This window comes from Rhinoderma darwinii, chromosome 4, assembly GCF_050947455.1.
Source record: "Rhinoderma darwinii isolate aRhiDar2 chromosome 4, aRhiDar2.hap1, whole genome shotgun sequence".
In the NCBI taxonomy this organism is placed as follows: Eukaryota; Metazoa; Chordata; class Amphibia; order Anura; family Rhinodermatidae; genus Rhinoderma; species Rhinoderma darwinii.
Genome location: NC_134690.1, coordinates 210,238,414 through 210,257,816, shown reverse-complemented (window position 1 = coordinate 210,257,816; position 19,403 = coordinate 210,238,414). Strand labels below are relative to the sequence as shown.

Here is a 19,403-nt window from a genome sequence, read left to right as displayed (position 1 = left end):
ATCTAAAAATACAGAATATTTTTGGTAAAATTAAACATGCCACTTTTGTGGCTTGTGTTTTTTTTTTTTTTGTTTTTTTCAAATAGTGTGCGTGTTTTGCTTTTTTGGGCATTTTTTTTTTCACATTGCCATCGTGTCATTCCAAGATCTTGTAATGCAAATATTTGTCTGGCAACGTGTTGTGTTTTTTGAAAAAATTGAAATGCCAAACTAATTCTACTGCCACCTTAAAGAATAACGAAACTTATAAAAACTTGACATTTTATGTCACATGTCAGAAGTTTTGATCGGTGGGGGACCAAGCACTGAGATCCTCACCAATCGCTAAAACAAAGCTGCAGACACTACGTTTTTATTTCAAAATTCTTTTTCACAAAGGTATTCAATTTTAAAACAAATAGGATGAGGCAAATAAAATGTGCATATTTGTACCTTAAATCATAGGAGAACATATGTATATTCTCAATATGCAAAGTGTATGGTAGTATAGGTAATGGGTACAACAGATCAGACCGCAATGGTCAGGATCTATACAAAATACACAAGAAACATGAACTATTTACATGAGAAGATACAGTGCTCGTCCAAGTTCTGTTAAATCTGGAGTGTTCTATCTTCCCAGCTGGCGAGCTCCTACACTGGTGGTCCATTTTGTCTACCGACACTCGAATGGGAGGTGGTTCCGTGGAGTTCCAGTTTATTGGAATGAGTAATTTTGCCGCAGACATTACATAAGTTTGAAAAGCAATGGGAATGAAATGCCAGGGATTGCATCTCGGGCTACTTAGAACAAGACTTGAATGCTAATGGGCTAGGTAATGATGAGGTAGTCAAGGAGATGTAATGATCTTATGGCACCACATGTAACTGACTTGGTATTGAAGAAAAACCCTGAGATTTTTACTATGTCTCCTTCGTTGGTGAATATGTAACATCAGCATCCTTTTTAAGACTCGCTGGTGCACAGAGATCTGGGAGTACGGGGTGGGGGGGGAGTACATGTTAGTGTCATTTTTGTATGTGTGAGAAACTAAAATTGTTTCTTGAACTATCTGATTTAAAGAAGAAAAAAAACAAGCCCGACGCGCTCAGGTGAGTGCTGTGCCACTTAGTTTCCAACCGGCTTCCCTCAATTTCTATTGAGCCCATACACAGGTGATCAAAACGGACATGTAAAAAAAAAAAAAACTTAAGTTACCTTTTTTTTTTAAGGGTATGCTTACTCCGGGCTAAATAAAAGTACGTAACCTTCCAACCTAGAACCCACAAGGAGTCCTGGCCGAAAAACTGCGCTAAATTGTGGTTGTTTTTTTTGGCCTGGAATCTGCTGCAGGAAACAGATTGGCATAATAAAAAAATCCTTCCCACCAGGCTTTGCCATAGCAATGTGTCCTCTGTTCTCCATGCAGCCGAGCCTCCGATGATGATGCTGCCTATAATTGGACAGAACCGTTACTATGACCACACTGGGTGGGTAAGTATAGACTTTTGTTAATTTACATTTAAACAAAAGGGTTTTTTCTGATGTGCAATTTTTGCGGCAGAATAGTTTCCTTTCCGCCCCAAAATTGCAACGTTTGCTCTGTGTTGCAGCTTTTACCTACCTTTCTCTATGCCACGGGAAAAACCTGCAACAAGTGACCATTTAAGCTGTGGGTTAAAAAAAAAAAAAAGCACCACAGGTTAATTTACAAATGTTCTCTCAGCTGATTTTATTTTCCGCAGCATGTGGAGTTTTGTTGAAATCTCAACCATTTTGCTGCTACTGTAATATGCTGCAGATCTGGTCTTGCAAAGGCAACCCAGCTTAAAATCAAGTTGGCGGTAACCGGCTTCTTACCGCCAGCTGATCTTGCGAGGGGAAGCTGCGTCTAGGTATGTGGTTTCCCTCCCTCGGATAGTCGATATTGCTCACTTGGAAGCCTCTGTTGCTTGAAAGCCAATATTAGGGGAAATTAGGCCTTTTGGGGTGAAAATGGTGGTGGTGTAGCAGTCCTTTTATTCTAAACGACGCTTGGAATCAGTGGAAGAGGAGGATATGCATAAACAAGAGCGAGACAGTAAAACCTGGTTATATTCGCGTTCAATCTCATTCTCAAGGTACTAATTCCTGGTGATTAGGCAAAATTCTGAGTGACCGTTCTTTTGGATTCATCTGGTTCCTCTGAGAAAATCTGCTTTACCTAGCTTTATCGTTTGTGCACATTATTTTGACATCTGGTGACCCTTAGTACTTCCCTGCTTGTGGATATAAGCAGCTGCAGGTTGTCTATGGACTAGATGTTTTGATAATTGAGATCTTGAAAAATCGATCAATGTCTCCTTGATCGTACTAAGTGCCTTCAGATTGGAGGAGAGGCTTTGCTAGTTTATTCTACCTGCATTAAAACAAAATTTGATGAGCACCCTATCCACAATATCTGATGTGAAACCATCTGAGGACCGCACAGAATCCTCTTGCTGTGAAAATTGGATGTTAAGTTTCCTTTCGTTCTCAGGTGCTGTTCAGACTACTGACACTTTAATGAATACTGTGTGTGTGGTCTTGTGAATTGGTAATATATGACCTGAAATCCTGAGGAATCTACTGTGAGAATTGTAATGTAGAGATTAGTATCACTCAGGCTTATTCTAGACAATCAATCTTGCTTGTTGATAGTTTTCTGAGCATTAACCCCTTAAGGACACAGCCGATTTTTGCAAATCTGACATGTCACTTTATGTGGTAATAACTCCGGAATGCTTTTGCCTATCCAAGCGATTCTGAGATTGTTTTCTCGTGACATGTTGTACTTTATGATAATGAAAAAATTTAGTCGTTAAATTCAATATTTATTTGTAAAAAACACCAAAATTTAGAGAAAATTTGCAAAAATCTGCATTTTTCTAAATTGTAATGTATCTGCTTGTAAAACAGATAGTAATACCACACAAAATATTTACTAGTTAACATTTCCCGTATGTCTACTTTGTTTGCGTCGTTTTTTGAACGTGCTTTTATTTTTCTAGGACATTACAAGGCTTAGACTTTAGCAGAAATTTCTCGCATTTTCAAGAAAATTTCAAAAGGCTATTTTTTCAGGGACCAGTTCAGTTCTGAAGTGGCTTTGAGGGCCTTATATATTAGAAACCCCCTATAAAACACCCCATTTTAAAAACTGCACCCCTCAAAGTATTCAAAACCACATTCAGAATTTTTTTTAACCCTTTAGGCATTTCACAGGAAATAAAGCAAAGTAGAGGTGAAATTTACAAATGTCAATTTTTTTTTTTACTAAATTCATTTGTAATACAGTTTTTTCTGTAACACAGAAGGTTTTACCCAAGAAATGCAACTCAATATTTATTGCCCAGATTCTGCAATTTTTAGAAATATCCCACTTGTGGCCCTAGTGCGGTAATGGACTGAAACACCGGCCTCAGAAGCAAAGGAGCAGCTAGTGGATTTTGGGGCCTCTATTTTATTAGAATATATTTTAGGCACCATGTCAGGTTTGAAGAGGTCTTGTGGTGCCAAAACAGTGGAAACCCCCCAAAAGTGACCCCATTTTGGAAACTACACCCCTCAAGGAATTTTTCAAGAGGTATAGTTAGCAATTTTAGCCCACAGGTTTTTTGCTAAATTTATTGGAACTGGTCTGTGAAAATGAAAATCTACTTTTTTTTTCTGAAAAAACATACGATGTTTTAGATTTGACAAGGAATAAAGGAGAAAAAGCACCCCAACATTTGTAAAGCAATGTCTCCCGATTACGGCAATACCCCATATGTGGTAATAAACTGCTGTTTGGACCCACGGCAGGGCTTAGAAGGGAACGAGGGCCATTTGGATTTTGGAGCGCAGATTTTGCTGCATTGGTTTTCGGTGCCATGTCGTGTTTGCAAAGCCCTGGAGGGACCATAACAGTGGAAACTCCCCAAAAGTGACCACATTTTGGAAACTACACCCCTCAAGGAATTTTTCTAGGGGTATAGTTAGCATTTTGACCCTACACAGTTTTTACTGAACTTATGGGAATTATGCTGTGAAATTGAAAATCTAAATTTTTTTCTAATAAAATGTCGTTTTAGCTCAGATTTTTTTCATTTTTACAATAGATAAAGGGAAAAAAACACCCCAATATTTGTAAAGCAAACTCTTCTGAGCACAGCAATACCCCATATGTGGTAATAAACTGCTGTTTGGACACTCGGCAAGGCTTAGAAAGGACGGAGCGCCATTTGACTTTTGGAGCTCGAGTTTTGCTGGAATGGTTTGCGGCCCCATGTCATTTGCAAAGCCACTGAGGGGCCAAAATAGTGCAAACTCGGAAAATGTGACCCCATTAGGGAAACTATACCCCACGTGGAATTTATCTAGAGGTATAGTGAGCATTTTGACCCCACAGTTTTTTTGCTGAATTATTGGAATTATGCAGTGAAAATGAAAATCTACATTCTTTCCACTAAAATGTTGAATTTTTTTTCATTTTCACAAGGAATAAAGGAGAAAAAGCGCCCCAACAATTGTTAACCAATTTCTCCCGAGTACGGTAATACCCCACATGTGGTCATAAACTGCTGCTTGGATACACCACAGGGCTCAGAATGGCAGGAGTGCTACTCGGCATGTAGATTTTGGTTGATGGTTTTGCAGAGCGCCTGAGGTACCCGTACAGTAGAAACCCCTGAGATGTACTCCATTTTGGAAACTATACCCCTCAGGGTAATCATCTAGGGGTGTATTGAGCATTTTGATCCCACAGGTGTTTCCTAGATTGTATTAGAATGAGGCAGTGAAAATGTAAAATTATTTTTTTTTCCCCAAAAAAATGTAGTTTTGCACCCAATTTTTTTTCCACAAGGGGTAATATTAGAAAAAAAACACACATTTTGTTACCCAATTTCTCCCGAGTACGGCAATACCCCATGTGTGGCCCTAAACTGCTGTTTGGGCACATGGCAGAGCTCAAAATGGAAAGAGTGGCTTTTAGAGCACCGATTTTGCTGGACTGGTGTAGGGGCGCCATGTCGCATTTGCAGAGCTCTGCACATTTTGCATCGCCATATTCTGAGAGCCAGAACTTTTTTTTTTTTCTCCACCGGAGCTGGGTGAGGGCTTATTTGTTGCGGGACAATCTGTAGTTTTCATTGGTACCATTTTGGGGTACATGCGATTTTTTTTTTTTTTTTTTTTTTTGATCACTTTGTATTTCATTTTTTTGGCAAGCCAGGTGACCCAAAACCTGCAATTCTGATGTTTTTAATAAAAAATTTTTTACGGCGTTCGCCATGCGCTATTAATGACAATTTTACTTTATTCTGCGGGTCGGTACGATTACAGCGATACCAGATGTATATCGTTTCTCTTATGCTTTGCAGCGTCTGCACGATAAAATCACTTGTTTCAAATTTATTTTTTGTCACCATATTCTGAGAGCCATAACTTTTTTATTTTTCCGTCAAAAAAGCTGCGGGAGGGCTTGTTTTTTGCGGGACGGGCTTCAGTTTTTAATGGTATAATTTTGGGGTACATGCAACTTTTAGATCCCTTTTTTTTTTTTATTCTGTTTTGCGAGGGGTAGTGACTAACAAACAGCGATTCTGGAATCGTTTAATAAAAAAATTTACGGTGTTCACCGTACGGGTAAAATAGCGTGATATTTTTATAGTTTGGGTCGTTACGGACGCGGTGATACCAAATATGTGTACTTTTTTTTAATGTTTTTCTGTTTTTCCTATAATAAAAGACTTATTATAGGAAAAAAGGCTGTTAGTGTTTTTTGCAACTTATTTTTTTTTTTTACTTTTTTACAACATTTTTATTAATTGGTTTTACCTTTTTTTTGTGTCCCACTAGGGAACTTGAAGGCATGAAGCCCTGATCGCTATCCTAATACACTGCACTACCTACATAGTGCAGTGTATTAGAGCTGTCCGCTATTCACTGACAGCAAGCCTATTAGGCTTCGCCTCCCGGCGGGGCCTAATAGGCTTCCGTACTAGGAAGCGATTGTTAGGCTACGGTTGCCATAGCAACCATCGGAACACCCGCGTGTGCCGATGGTTGTCATTAGCAACCATAGCGTGCGGTCTAATCACTTAGATGCAGCGATAGCTGCATCTAAGGGGTTAATCCGCCGGATCGGAGCCTAGCTCCGGTCCTGGCCGTTAGAACACGATGTCAGCTGTGACAAACAGCTGACACCCGCGCCCGTGGCAACCATCGTGGTTGCCGACAGGCTACAAGACACTTCGATGCATCGATCGCGTTGATCGATGCATCAAAGGGGTTAATCGGCCGGATCGGAGCCTAGCTCTGGTCCTGGCCGTTACAGAGGGGTGCCGGACATCTGATTACCGGCGGTGATAGCGCTGGCTCAAGCTGAGCCAGCGCCATCACACATACCTTACGTCATGGAGATGTGATTGGTCAGTCTGCTTTGACTGACCAATCACAGTGATCGCCGGAAGGAGACCGCTGTGAATGGTCGCCTGCCGTCTTACTGTGCTGGTCAACTGTCAAACAGTTGACGGCACAGTTCTGTCACCTTGTCATTTGACAGGGTGACAGTTTTTAGCCAGGACGCACCGGTACGTCCCTGTGCCTTAAAGCACTTCAATGCAGGACGTACCGGTGCGTCCTGGTGCGTTAAGGGGTTTTCCGGGGACCAAAAGTTGCATTGCAATTATATATTTATATGAGACGAAGTAATGTACTAATATACTTTAAAAAGATTCTGTACTAAATGGTGCAGTTCACACCATGAATTATTCCCCGAAGTGCTGGAGCTTATCTAATAATGATGATGCTCCGACACGGCCCCACGTGACTGACTGAGCTCTTGCTTCTTGTGCTGTTTGTTAACATGACCACATGGGGCTGTCACATTGCCTATTGCTTGAGTCTCGAGCAGAGCATCAGCTAGCGCTTTGCAATGCAATTTTAGGTCCCCTGATAACCCCTTTAAGTATGATGTATTATCTATAAGTGACGTATTAAAATGATAGCGGCTATTCCTGTCTGCAACATGTTCTTGTATCTCATAAGAATGGCCTCTACGAAACAACACGCATACACCGCTGGACGTGTGCACCTACGTAGTGCAATGTATTAGATCTGTCAGTTATTCACTGACAGCAAGCCGATTAGGCTTCCGTAATGCCAGAGCAGGAGGCCATTGGGTCTCCTGTTGCCATAGCAGCAGTCGCCAGTCCTGATTGCCTGTCAGGGCTGGCGATCTGCTAGCAACCGCTAAGATGCAGCGATCGCTTTTGATCGTTGCATCAAAGGGATTAATGGCAGGGATCGGAGCTAGCTCTGGTTCCTGCAGTTACAGGTGGATGTCCGCTGTAACATACAGGTGACATCCACCGCTGATGATGCCGGCTCAGCTGCTGAGTCGGCGAAATCTTGCCGGTGGCTACGAAAGCCGTTCAGGCTCCGCCGCAGGGCGGGTCCTGAACGGCTTCCGTGCTAGGCAGACCGGGAGGCCAGTATTAGGCCTCCGGTTGCCATTGCAGCCACCGGAATCACGGCAATTTCATTGCCAGGGTTCCGATGAGCTGCAAACACCTTAAGGGCTTAATAGCGAGGATCGAAGCTAATTTCGGTCCCCGCCATTACAGCCGGATGTCAGCTGTAAGATACCGCTGACATCCAGCGAAGATGACACCGGCTTCTGAGCCGGTGCCATGCATTTAGGATATGGATACGGCAGAATGTGGGAAGCACTAGCTTTCCATGACGTATCCATACGACAAATGTCGGGAAGGGGTTAAAGTATTTGACATGAAATCACTCAGTCTTATTTATGGCGATTTGAATTTTTTTTTTCTCTTTTTTCTGGGGATTGGTTTATAGAGGGTGGGCCCTAAGGGAGGGTAGGAATGGTGGGTGAGGGGATATTTTGCCCTTTTCATTTATTAATGGAATTCTTCTATTGAGTTGTATAAAATGTACACAAAGTGTTCAATAAAATTTGATGAAAAAAAATAAATCATACCATTCATACTCACAATGACCACATCAAAGATAGGGGAGGCCAAATTATTTTAATTTAATTGAACAATAGCCAATTTATGTGGAAGATGTGATTTTCTTACCCAATAAAATCATTAGAAACTTATATTGGGAATATATCGGATTCCCAGTTTCAATTTTTGCAATCTTTACAAATGTGACTAAAGTGCATGAACTTTTAAGATACTTGTCTTAGTAAAACAGTGGTCATTTTTTGAACTGCTGAATTGGATTAGCAGCTGCAATGAGGATAGATCAAAAAAGTGCATCCTATTTCATTCAAGGGAACAAACGCTAGAAATTTGGGCAGATACATAGTAAACAGGGAAGTCTTCTGCGTTTTCATATGACTGTAGAGAAGCCTTGTCACCTTACGTATAAAACACCTGGGTTTCTTTAGTCAGGTCAAAATACATACCTTTATAACAAAACTAAAAATTTACTTGGAGTATAAACGAGGATATACACATATTACACTGTGTACACTATTTACACAACCATACAAAATATAATACAGTTCTGTACAGAAATGTAAAACGCAAGGTCTGTTAAGTACCTGCACAAAAAAAAAAAAAAAAAGGGTTCCAAACTTGGAAAAATGCTGGGCATGGCGATTGGGTCTGTAACAAAATGTTCATTAAAAGAGGCGCCAAGCAGAACTTTGGACGATTACCGCTGGACTTTCAATAGGGCTTTCAGCTGATGTGTCATTAACTCCTTACATTGGTCAAGACGTTGACCATTTATCCCCATCCAGTGGCTTGGCGGTTTTGGAAGCACACTCGGGGATGGTGGATCACTAAATTTTGCTCCTGCATAGTTAATCTCTTTTTCAATTTCATCTTTCTTCATTTTAATATTTTGGACATTTTCGGCACTCGTTAATGGTTTCTTCTCATGTTTTTGAACAGCGCTATTTGTAAGCTCAGAGTCAGCTGGACGCCATTCAGTCTTTTTTGGGGCATTGTTCTTTATAGACTGAATGTTACATTTAGTCTTTTTGTGGAGACTACGTTGCTCACACCGATGTGCTGCCGGGCTGTGGGAGGTATTGTTCTTTTCTGATTTAACAATCTTCTTGTCAGACTTCACTCTTGATTTTAACACCTATTTATAAAAGAAAAAAATATATATTTAAAAGTGAAATTCACATACGTGACGCCTTTCTTAGGGTATGTTCACAGGGAGTTTTTTGCAGGCAGAAAATTCTGCCTCAAAATTCAGTTTGGATATTTGAGGCAGATTTTGATCTGGCTGTATGCGGTTTTTCGCTAACGCCCATTGAGCGCCACGGGTAAAAACGCCGAAAATAAAGCTTTCTCTGCCTCCCATTGATGTCAATGGGAGGTCAGAGACTTAAACACCCGAAGAGAGGGCGTGTCGCTTCTTTTTCCACTCGCGGGAAAAATTACCTCCGCTTCCCATTTAAATCAATGGGAGGCATTTTAGGACGTTTTTGGCGCGTTTTCCGCATCAAAAAACTCTGTGTGAACTGGGCCTTAAAGTGTAGCTAAACTTTTAACAAACTTCGGACATATCATAGTGAGTGCTCAGCTGCTTAGTTTCTGTTCAGCTTTTTCCGGAAATCCGATGTATCGGAGTACGGGCTGATAGAATTTCTATTAAGTCCGTGCTCCAATATATAGATTTCCAGAAAAAGCCGACCATAAATTAAGCGGCTCAACGATCACACGAACGCTTCAGCTGCTTAGTTTTAGCGATTGGTGGGGGTCTCACTGCTCGGACCCCCACCAATCAAAACTTCGGACATGTCACTATAACATGTCAGAAGTTTGATAAACATTTAGCTACACTTAAGTTAGGGTTCACAGTTGAGCCAAATGCCTGAAAAAACATTGAGCTCAACTTTATTTTTACTGTGCTTAACCCCTTAACGCCGAAGGACGGATATATCCGTCCTCAGCAGCTGCTAGTTCGCGCAGGAGGACTGATATATCCGTCCTGTGATCGCGCGGGTACTGACAGTTTACCCACGCGATCAGCGGCAGGAGCACGGCTGTTATACACAGCCTGGTTCCTGCTGCAACTGCCGGAATCTAAGCACGCGCCGATTCCGGCAGTTTAACCCATTAAATGCCGCTGTCAACAGTGACAGCGGCATTTAATGTGTTTGACAGAAGGGGGAACTCCCTCTGTCTCCCGATCGGCGCCCCCGCAAACAAATCGCGGGTCGCCGTCGGGTTTCCATGACAGCCGGGGGTCTAACAAAGACCCCCAGGTCTGTCTTCAGCATCTGCCTGTTAGGCGATGCCAGAGGCATGACCTAACAGGTTGCCTGTCAGTTTTACACTGACGGGCAATAATGCTTTGGTATACGAAGTATACCAAAGCATTATATATGCGATCTGCACATCGCATAGTGAAGTCCCCTGGTGGGACTAAAAAAAAAAAAAGTAAAACCGTTAAATAAAGTTTGTGAAAAAAAAAATAAAAAAAATTACAGTCAAAGTCAAATAAAACTACTTTTTTGCCCCAAAAAGTGGTTTTATTTAATAAAACGGTCAAAACAAATCACACATACACATATATGGTATCCCCGCGATCGTAACAACTTGACCAATAAAATGAACACATTAATTAAACCGCCGGATGAACGGCGTCCAAAGAAAACGCAAAAAACAACGGCAAAATTCTCTCTTCTCCCATTCCCCCCATAAAAAATAAAATAAAAGTTCATCTATAAGTCCTATGTACCCCAAAATAGTACTAATGAAAACTACACATTGTCCCGCAAAAATCAAGCCCACGTACGGCCACATCGACGGAAAAATAAAAAAATGACTGCTCTTGGAACGCGGCGATGCAAAAACAAGTAATTTTTTTCTAAAAGGGTTTTTATTGTGCAAACGTAGAAAAAACATATAAAACCTTTATACATTTGGTATCCCTGTAATCGTGCCGACCCATAGAATAAAGTTAACATGTTATTTACGCTGCATAGTAAACGGCGTAAATTTATAACGTGAAAATTAATGCTGGAATAGCTGCTTATTTTCAATTCTCTCCTAAAATAAAGTTAATAAAAGTTAATCAATATGTTATAAGCATCTAAAAATGGTACAATTACAAAATACAACTCGTCCCGCAAAAAACAAGCCCTTATACGGCTATATAGACGGAATACAAAAACAGTTACGACTCTTGGAATGCGACCGTGGAAAAACAAAAAATAATCCTTGGTCATTAACGTGCAAAATGGCCCGGTCATTAAGGGGTTAAAGGGGGTTATCCAGGAAGTCAAATTTTTTTTCTTAGGGGCTGCAAATGAAATAAAAACAAAAAAGCAATACTTATCCCCCCCCCAGCGATCGAACGCTGTAGTTCCGGCAGCAGTCACATCGCTTGTTTATATGCACGTAGCATGTAACCGCTGCAGCCAATCAGAGGGCTCAGCGGGGCTCTCTGGTGACAAATCGCATATGGCCGCTGAGTCCTCTGATTGGCTGGAGCGGTCACATGCTACGTGCATATAAACAAGCGATGTGACTGCTGCCGGAACTACAGCGTTCGATCGCTGGGGGGGGATAAGTATTGCTTTTTTGTTTTTATTTCATTTGCAGCCCCTAAGAAAAAAAAATTGACTTCCTGGATAACCCATTTATTATTGAATTAATAATTTATTGGAAACGTATTTACCTCCTAACTAGGGCCTATAAGGGTAACTTCAAGTTAGATGCTATGACTAGAAGTCCGTGGATCATGTTAAAGCTACTGAAGAGAAACAAGTCCTTCCATCGTGGACTCTTCTACATGGTATGGAATGCTAGAGTTCTGCTTCTAGCACTGGTTTTCCTTTACTGGCGTTCAGTTAAAGGACCAGTGTCACGGAAAAAAATTTTTTAACATCAGTTTGATTTTAGTCTTTTATTAAAAACTTTTATATTTATTTGTGTGTTTGTGTTTTACTTTTTTTTTATTTTTACACTTTTTCTTCCCTATGGGGGCTGCCATTTTTTTTTCCATTTCTGTATGTGTCGATTAACGACACATACAGACATGGAATACGGCAGCCCCAGTCCCATAGTGAATGCGAACGGGGCCCGTTCCATCCACTATGCTGTACGCCGTCTGTGTGGGAACGGCGCATGCGCCGCTCCCACACAGTCCAAGTTGAACTGCGCGCCGTCCGGCGCCATTTTCCCGTGGACCGGAAGTCGCGGCCGGACAGTAAGATTACTACTTCCGGACTTGTGCACATGGAGCAGCGGCAGCAGACGGAGCGGACGGACCGGAGGGAGCGGCGGCGACTGGAGCAGGTAAGAGATTTCTATGTATGTTCGTGTTTCAGTGTGTGTTTACTACTGTATGTAAACCTACTACACTGTGTGTTAGCTCAAAAAATGGCGACACACAGTGTAGGAGGATAGACCGTTCAATCCCCTCGTTTATCCCGGCACTAGCCAGGATAAAGGAGGGGGGGATTCTGAGAGCTCACTAGAGCGAGGGATTTTTTTCCCAATTTTGCAGCATAAAGCAATGTGGTTGCTTTACCACATGCAATTTTGGGAATTGCTCCATCTAGTGACCAGCACTGGAAAATATTATAAATTAGAATCTAATTTATAATATTTCCTGACTCGTGAAAAAAATTAAAAATAATTAGAACAATGTTTAATCACCTACACACTAATTGTTTAACTAAAAAAAAAAAAATTTTTTTTGCTAACACATTCCCTTTAAAAGGCATTTTTCCATTTTATCTAAATAAACTTTAATCCTTGTATAATAAAAACTAATATCCTTTGTTTTCCAATGCCACACCTTTCACAAGATCACTATTTGCTGTCAGTAAATGGCTTGAAAATCTGCACAGGCCTTCCCCTGCTCTCTGCGGAGTAGATACAATTGTATCTAGTGTAGGGAAACCTACATGACCTAATATCACCATCTGCAGCCATGCATCAGAGTAGGAATAATGGATCAGCCGGATGTCCATGTAATGTTTATCAGGGCAAACTGTTTTGGCCGGAGCTACAGCAGTTTGAACTGAGAGCTGATTATACTTGCAGCTCTCACTTCAACCCATGCTTCTAAGGGTATGTTCACACGAGGTCATTACGTCCATAATTGACGGACGTATTTCGGCCGGAAGTCCCGGACCGAACACCGTGCAGGGAGCCGGGCTCCTAGCATCATAGTTATGTACGATGCTAGGAGTCCCTGCCTCGCTGCCGGACAACTGTCCCGTACTGAAAACGTGATTACAGTACGGGACAGTAGTTCCACGGAGAGGCAGGGACTCGTTGCATCCCTGAGGTGTATCTTTAACACATGCATATGTGAACGTAAACATCTGGGGCCCTGTTCACACTGAATTTTGAGGCAGACTTTTTCTGCCTGCAAAGTACTCACATATTTGATGTCCAAATATTGCATGGCCTTGGTTTGTACTTTTTGCATGCCTGAGTTTTAGGCGCGAATGTATATTATAATGAAAAAAATAAAAATAATGATTCCAGTTTGTGACAAAGTTTTGAGAAGGCGGCTGCCAATAGTACGTCAAGACAATGGCAATCGTCAGATTTTCTTCTCTCAGGAAATATATAGTATTGGGGGTGCATTGACTTTTTAATTCACATGAGCGTGGCAGATTTACGTGCGGAAATCTGTCCGTGTACTCTGCGTGTGGCTTTCATGCACTTGCAAGCACTTTTTTTTTTCAATGTAATTGATGCGTGAAACACGGACAACACACAGATGTGCGTCCGTATGCCGCCTGTGGTTTTCACGCAACCATTGACTTCAAGGGGCGGCTAGGTGCGTGAAAACGCACCAATATAGGACACGCTGTGAGTTTCACGCAATGGACACTCGCTGTGTGAACACTGACGAATGTGTGAATAGTCCTATTGAAATCAATGGAGCCATGTGCTGTGCGCTGTTTCAACGTAGAGACCACGGATGAGATTCACGCTCCTCTGAATGAGCCCTAATGTGTGTATATATATTCCCATATTTTATAAGTGGTTTCTTTTTTCAATTTCCAGCTTAAAACCAGATTTTTTTTCTCCGTCATTCTGGTGATTCTATGAAGATATGTGAATGTGCACATGGTCATAAGTGGTACTGTATGAACTCTGCAAATCATTTCCTGCTTGTTCACATTTGTAGCCACAAATATAAATTTATATGCATTTTATATGAAAAAAAATTGCATGACGGTGCCTGCGTGTATTAAGTGCTGAGTGGTATTTTGACAATATGCCAGGTATCTACTTTCAGAAAATATATATGGATTGGGTTTAGTATGATTATTTTGTCATTTAGGTTTTATTTGTACATGTCAAAAGTGTGAAAATTGTCCTGGCTACCAGAGGTGAAAAATGTTCAAAAGCCCCTGGCAGCAAAAGGTTTAATTTAGGCCCTGTTCCCACTTTTTTGGTGCTGATTTTGATGCAGAAAAAACGTGCCGGAATCAGCACCAAAACATGGGTGAAATCGACCCCATTGATTTCAACGAAATGTCCTTTTATGGCGCAGTTTCCACCTCTGACCTCCCATTGAAGGCAGAAAAAAAACCTGTGGCGCTCATTTCCGAGTGTTTTTCCACTGTTTTTTTGTCCAGTCCTTGCATTAGCTTTGATGGCCGCGGGCGAAAAACGACACGGAAAAAAAGCGCAGCCGGTTTAAAATCTGCCTCAAAATTCCTGAAGGAATTCTGAGGCAGATTTTTTCTGCCTGCAAAAAAACGGTGTGAACAGGGCTTTAGGTCTTTAAGACAGATGTCTATGGCGAACAAAATTTGTGTATAAAAAGCCCCTAAAAAACAAAAAAAAAAGGGTCTTAAAAATGTTCCTCTCTAAACGTGTAAAATACGCTAGCGTTTTTATAAAGCGCTTTTTAAAATACAGTCATTTGAGGCGGTGTCCGCTTTCTGTACTTTTTTGGCGCATAATTAGGACTCCCATTGACTATGGGAACATAGAAATTGGCAAAGAATTGACCTAATGCAGTTTTTGTTTTGTTTTTTACACGACGCGTTTTTAAAATGTAAAAAATAAAACACGTCAAATACATGCCATGTGAACAGGGCCTTGGGCTTCAGCCCAATTAGTGATTCGCGATTAAGGGGGACGTTGAAGGCATAAAAAAAACGCATCCGAAAACCCAATGCATATTTTATATCGCAACCACGTTAAAAAATTAAAAAAACTGCGGTTAAAACACATGCGATTTTGGAATGAGTTTGTTTTTTTGATCTGGGCTAACTGCATTTCAATGTCTGAACGAACCCTAATAGGATTTTGTTTGCCTTCCTCTGGATCAAAGTTCTAAGATTTTCCCTTCTCCCGGCTTGATCAGCGGTCGCTTTCCGTTCAGGGGTTCCGTCTGAGTTTTCCGTCGTGGAACCGCGCAGCGGAAAGTCAAACAGAAACCACAGCTTCAATTTGCATCACAATTGATATCAATGGTGACGGAAACATTGCTAATGGTTTCCGTTTGTCACCGTTCCGGCAGGTTTCCGTTTTTTCGACGGAATCAATAGCGCAGTCGACAAACGGAAACCATTAGCAAGGTTTCTGTCACCATTGATATCAATTGTGATGCAAATTGAAGCTGTGGTTTCTGTTTGACTTTCCATTGCGCGGTTCCACGACGGAAAATTCTGACAGAACCCCTGAACAGAAAGTGAACACTGATGTGAACAGGTCCCTAGTCTTGTCTTTTCTTGACCATACTAACATATAAACTGCAGTGTAACGGGCATGGCTTTTCCCCTTGACCTACTTGGGATATTCAGCATGGGAAGACAGGCGCCTGATAAGTGGACAAAGAGGCATTTTTCTCTAAAAACATAGATTACAACGTTTCCTATATTCTCTAATACTATTGGTTCCTGCAACCTTTGCGCCGCAGCCATTTTTTGGATTGTCACTTTCGTGTTTTCCTCCCCACCTTCCAAAATCCATGAAAAAAAAAGTCCCGTTAATATAGCCATACGAGGGCTTGTTTTTTGCGGGATGAGTAGAAGTTTTTCACGCCACCATTTATTGAACTGGGAAACTGGAAAAAGTTTCTCTGTGGGTTGGAATGGGAAAAAAACAAAACAGATTTCTCCATTGTTTTTTTGGGTTTCATTTTTATGGTGTTCACCTTGCAATAAAAACAACATAACTTTATTCTGCGGGTCAATACGATTACGGCGATACCAAATCTATAGTTTTATTTAAAGGAAAAAAACTAATTGTGAAAAATAAAATTTGCTTTGTGTCGCTATCTTCGGAGTGATAACTTTTCTATTTTTTCATAGATTTAGCGGCGAGAGAGCTTGTTTTTTTTGTCGGGTGACCTGTAGGTTTTATTGGTACCATTTTGGGGGTACAGGATCACTTTTTATTCCATTTTATGTGCGAGATGAAATTACCAAAAAACAACAATTCTGGCTTAGTTAGTTGATTTTTTACTGCATTCACCGTGTGGGTTAAATATTATATTGTAATGGTGCACATTTTTACGGACACGGTGATATCAGTAAGGCCTCATGCACGCAATAGTAAAAATCGTCCGTATTTTCGGACCGTAATTACGTACCCATTCACTTCTGTTGACCGCGGATGCCTTCCCGAATATTTGCGGGAAGGTGTCCGGAACGTAGAAGCGTACTGCAAAAGATAGGACATGTCCGTTCTTTTGCTTTTTACGGGCCGAAAATGCGGGTGGCTGTCCGCAGCCGAGCCCACAACCATGGCCCATAATTACGGGCACGGCCATGTGCTCATTTTTTTAATTAAATTTCTTTTTGGGGAAAAAGGGATAAGGGTTTTTGTTTTTTTGCCTATTTAAGAAAAACTTTATTTAACTGTATTTTACATTTAATTTTTTAATTAGTCCCCCAGGACTTAATAGGAGGACAAAGATATCCGGCACTAAGGCTGCCATGACAACCATCGGCACAATGGGGCGTCGGAGGGGGCTGCCCCCTCTTTCTAACTGCTTAAATGCTGCAGTTGATTTTAATTGTGGCATCTAAAGGAGTTAAACAAATAGTAATCTGCCGTCCCACTCATTGCAACCTTTGGAGAAGGCTCAGGCCGGTGAGCCCACTCCATACTTTCCCTCCACCGTGTATATATACGTCAGATGTCGGGAAGGGGTTAAAGGCGTTATTCGGAGAGAGAACATTGATTCACTGCTCTGTCAAACATCGACACAAGTGAGGACAGGCCATCAATTTTATCTCTACGAATAACCGCTATAAAGGGGGGATTCACCCAAAACACAAATGTTCATGTATCAGTAAATCTGTTCACATTTGCGTCAGAGCCTCCATTAGGGGCCACCGTCACACAGAGTCCGCTGCGTTCGCCAGAAAAATGGCGGAGCGTGCTGCATTATTTTGTCCGGCAAGATTACGTAAACCATGATGGAAACCCAAAATCAATGAGTTGGTTTCTGCCATGCGACGGAACCAGAACTTCTGATATCCTATGACGGAGCAGATCAACGGAACCCAGAACGCAAATGTTAAACGGTCTTAAAACGATAACCAAAGAACGGCTAATATTGTGATTTACTTAGAGATATTGAAACCTCTCTTTTACTGTGGCCATTTTTATTTTTTTTTGCGAAAGTGACAGCAGGAAGTGCAGCTACAAGATCTCATGTTGGGGTGGCCGCTCAGAAACAGGTGGGAAGACCGTCTCTTTGTTTTTGAGGCTGGGTTCACACGACCTATTTTCAGGTGTATTATGCCTCGTTTTACGTCTGAAAATAGGGCTCCAATACGTCGGCAAACATCTGCCCATTCATTTGAATGGGTTTGCCGACGTATTGTGCAGACGACCTGTCATTTACGCGTCGTCGTTTGACAGCTGTCAAACGACGACTCGTAAATTGACTGCCTCGGCAAAGAAGTGCAGGACACTTCTTTGCAACGTAATTTGAGCCGTTCTTCATTGAACTCAATGAAGAGCAGCTCAAGATATACGAGCGTCACAGACGCCTCGTATATTACGAGGAGCTTTTACGGCTGAAACGAGGCAGCTAGTTTCTTCTGAAAACAGTCTGTCATTTCAGCCGTAAAAGCCAGCTAGCGTGTGCACATACCCTGAGGGTATGTTCACACGCTGAGCCAAAAACGTCTGAAAATACGGAGCTGGTTTCAAGGGATTTTCAGACGTTTTTTGAGCAACTCACGTTTTTCGCAGCGTTTTTTCGGCCGTTTTTGGAGCTGTTTTCAATAGAGTCTATGAGAAAACGGCTCCAAAAACGTCCCAAGAAGTGCCCTGCACTTCTTTGACGAGGCTGTAATTTTACGCGTCGTCTTTTGACAGCTGTCAAACGACGATGCGTAAATGACAGGTTGTCTGCACAATACGTCGGCAAACCCATTCAAATGAATGGGCAGATGTTTGCCGACGTATTGTAGCACTATTTTCAGGCGTAATTCGAGGCATATAACGCCTCGTTTACGCCTGAAAATAGGTTGTGTGAACCCAGCCTAACAGTGGGCCATCTGTTTCTGAGAAGCGAATTGAAAGATGACAGCCGCAATGTCTGCATATGGTCGTCTATTTCTCGGGGCGTGTATGATCGGAGGAGCGGGATATAATGGCTGCATACATCGGCTGATGAGTGTCGCCTGGTCCCTGTACTCACCTCTTTTCGAAGCTGCCTGTACTGGGCCGCTCTGGCGGGCTGGGCATCTCCGGCTGCCAGGCTGGGGCTCCTGGCTCCATTCTCTCCAGATCTACCCTGCAACGGGTTATGATGATGTAGTCGAGTAGAGAAAGGGGTCGATCGGACTTTATTCTTCCTTCTCTTTCTGCGGCCGCAGCTTCTCGCTCTGCTCACACTGGTCCCCCGCCTACGTCCACCGCCGCCTCTTTCGGGTCCGGACATGACAGCTCCGTGTCACCGAGCGCAGAGAACCGTAACGCTCCAGTACAACTCTGTGTCTGAATTGGTTCCGTCACCTTCCAGTTGTTGACGATCTGCCCGCGTCCAGCTTGTTCCAGAAGACGGAACTCTTAGCTCTATAGACAATTACAAGCTGTATGGTTACTGCACAAGATGTCGGCACTGCTGCTCCCACCTCCACTGTTGTGTTTTCGTTTGTGGCACCACCCCTGCGCGCTCCCGCCCGCACTTGAGGCTCGTTCCCGCTGCCTGTGAGGTAATAGTGGCGGACATGAGTGCGTCTCCCGGTAGCGCTCGTTCCCGCCCTCGCAGTTTCTGTGGTTCGCTCCCTGTCTGCTCTTTCTTACCAATACTTCATCGTCTTCCCTCTACTATTATCCTCCAGAATGAGAAGAAATATATCTTGAACTCGGTGGAATTAAGTGACAACTTATTCTATAGTCAGTTCTTAAAGGGGTTGGCTTTGTATAATTAGGCCTTGTTCACACTGCGCTCAAAAAACAACAACGTGTAAACGCGT

The 19,403-nt window shown here is 42.1% G+C and overlaps 1 protein-coding gene across 1 annotated transcript; it reads right to left on the bottom strand.

Moving 5' to 3' along the window:
- Positions 1–8,015: 8,015 nt before the first annotated feature.
- On the bottom strand, positions 8,016–19,105 carry PNRC1 (proline rich nuclear receptor coactivator 1). The gene is made up of 2 exons (XM_075862140.1): positions 18,623–19,105; positions 8,016–9,109 (listed from the first exon to the last, which is right to left on the bottom strand). Exons 1-2 carry the CDS (start codon positions 18,863–18,865, stop codon positions 8,672–8,674), a joined length of 681 nt encoding a protein of 226 aa, XP_075718255.1. The 5' UTR covers positions 18,866–19,105; the 3' UTR covers positions 8,016–8,671.
- Between the last annotated feature and the right edge of the window lie 298 nt (positions 19,106–19,403).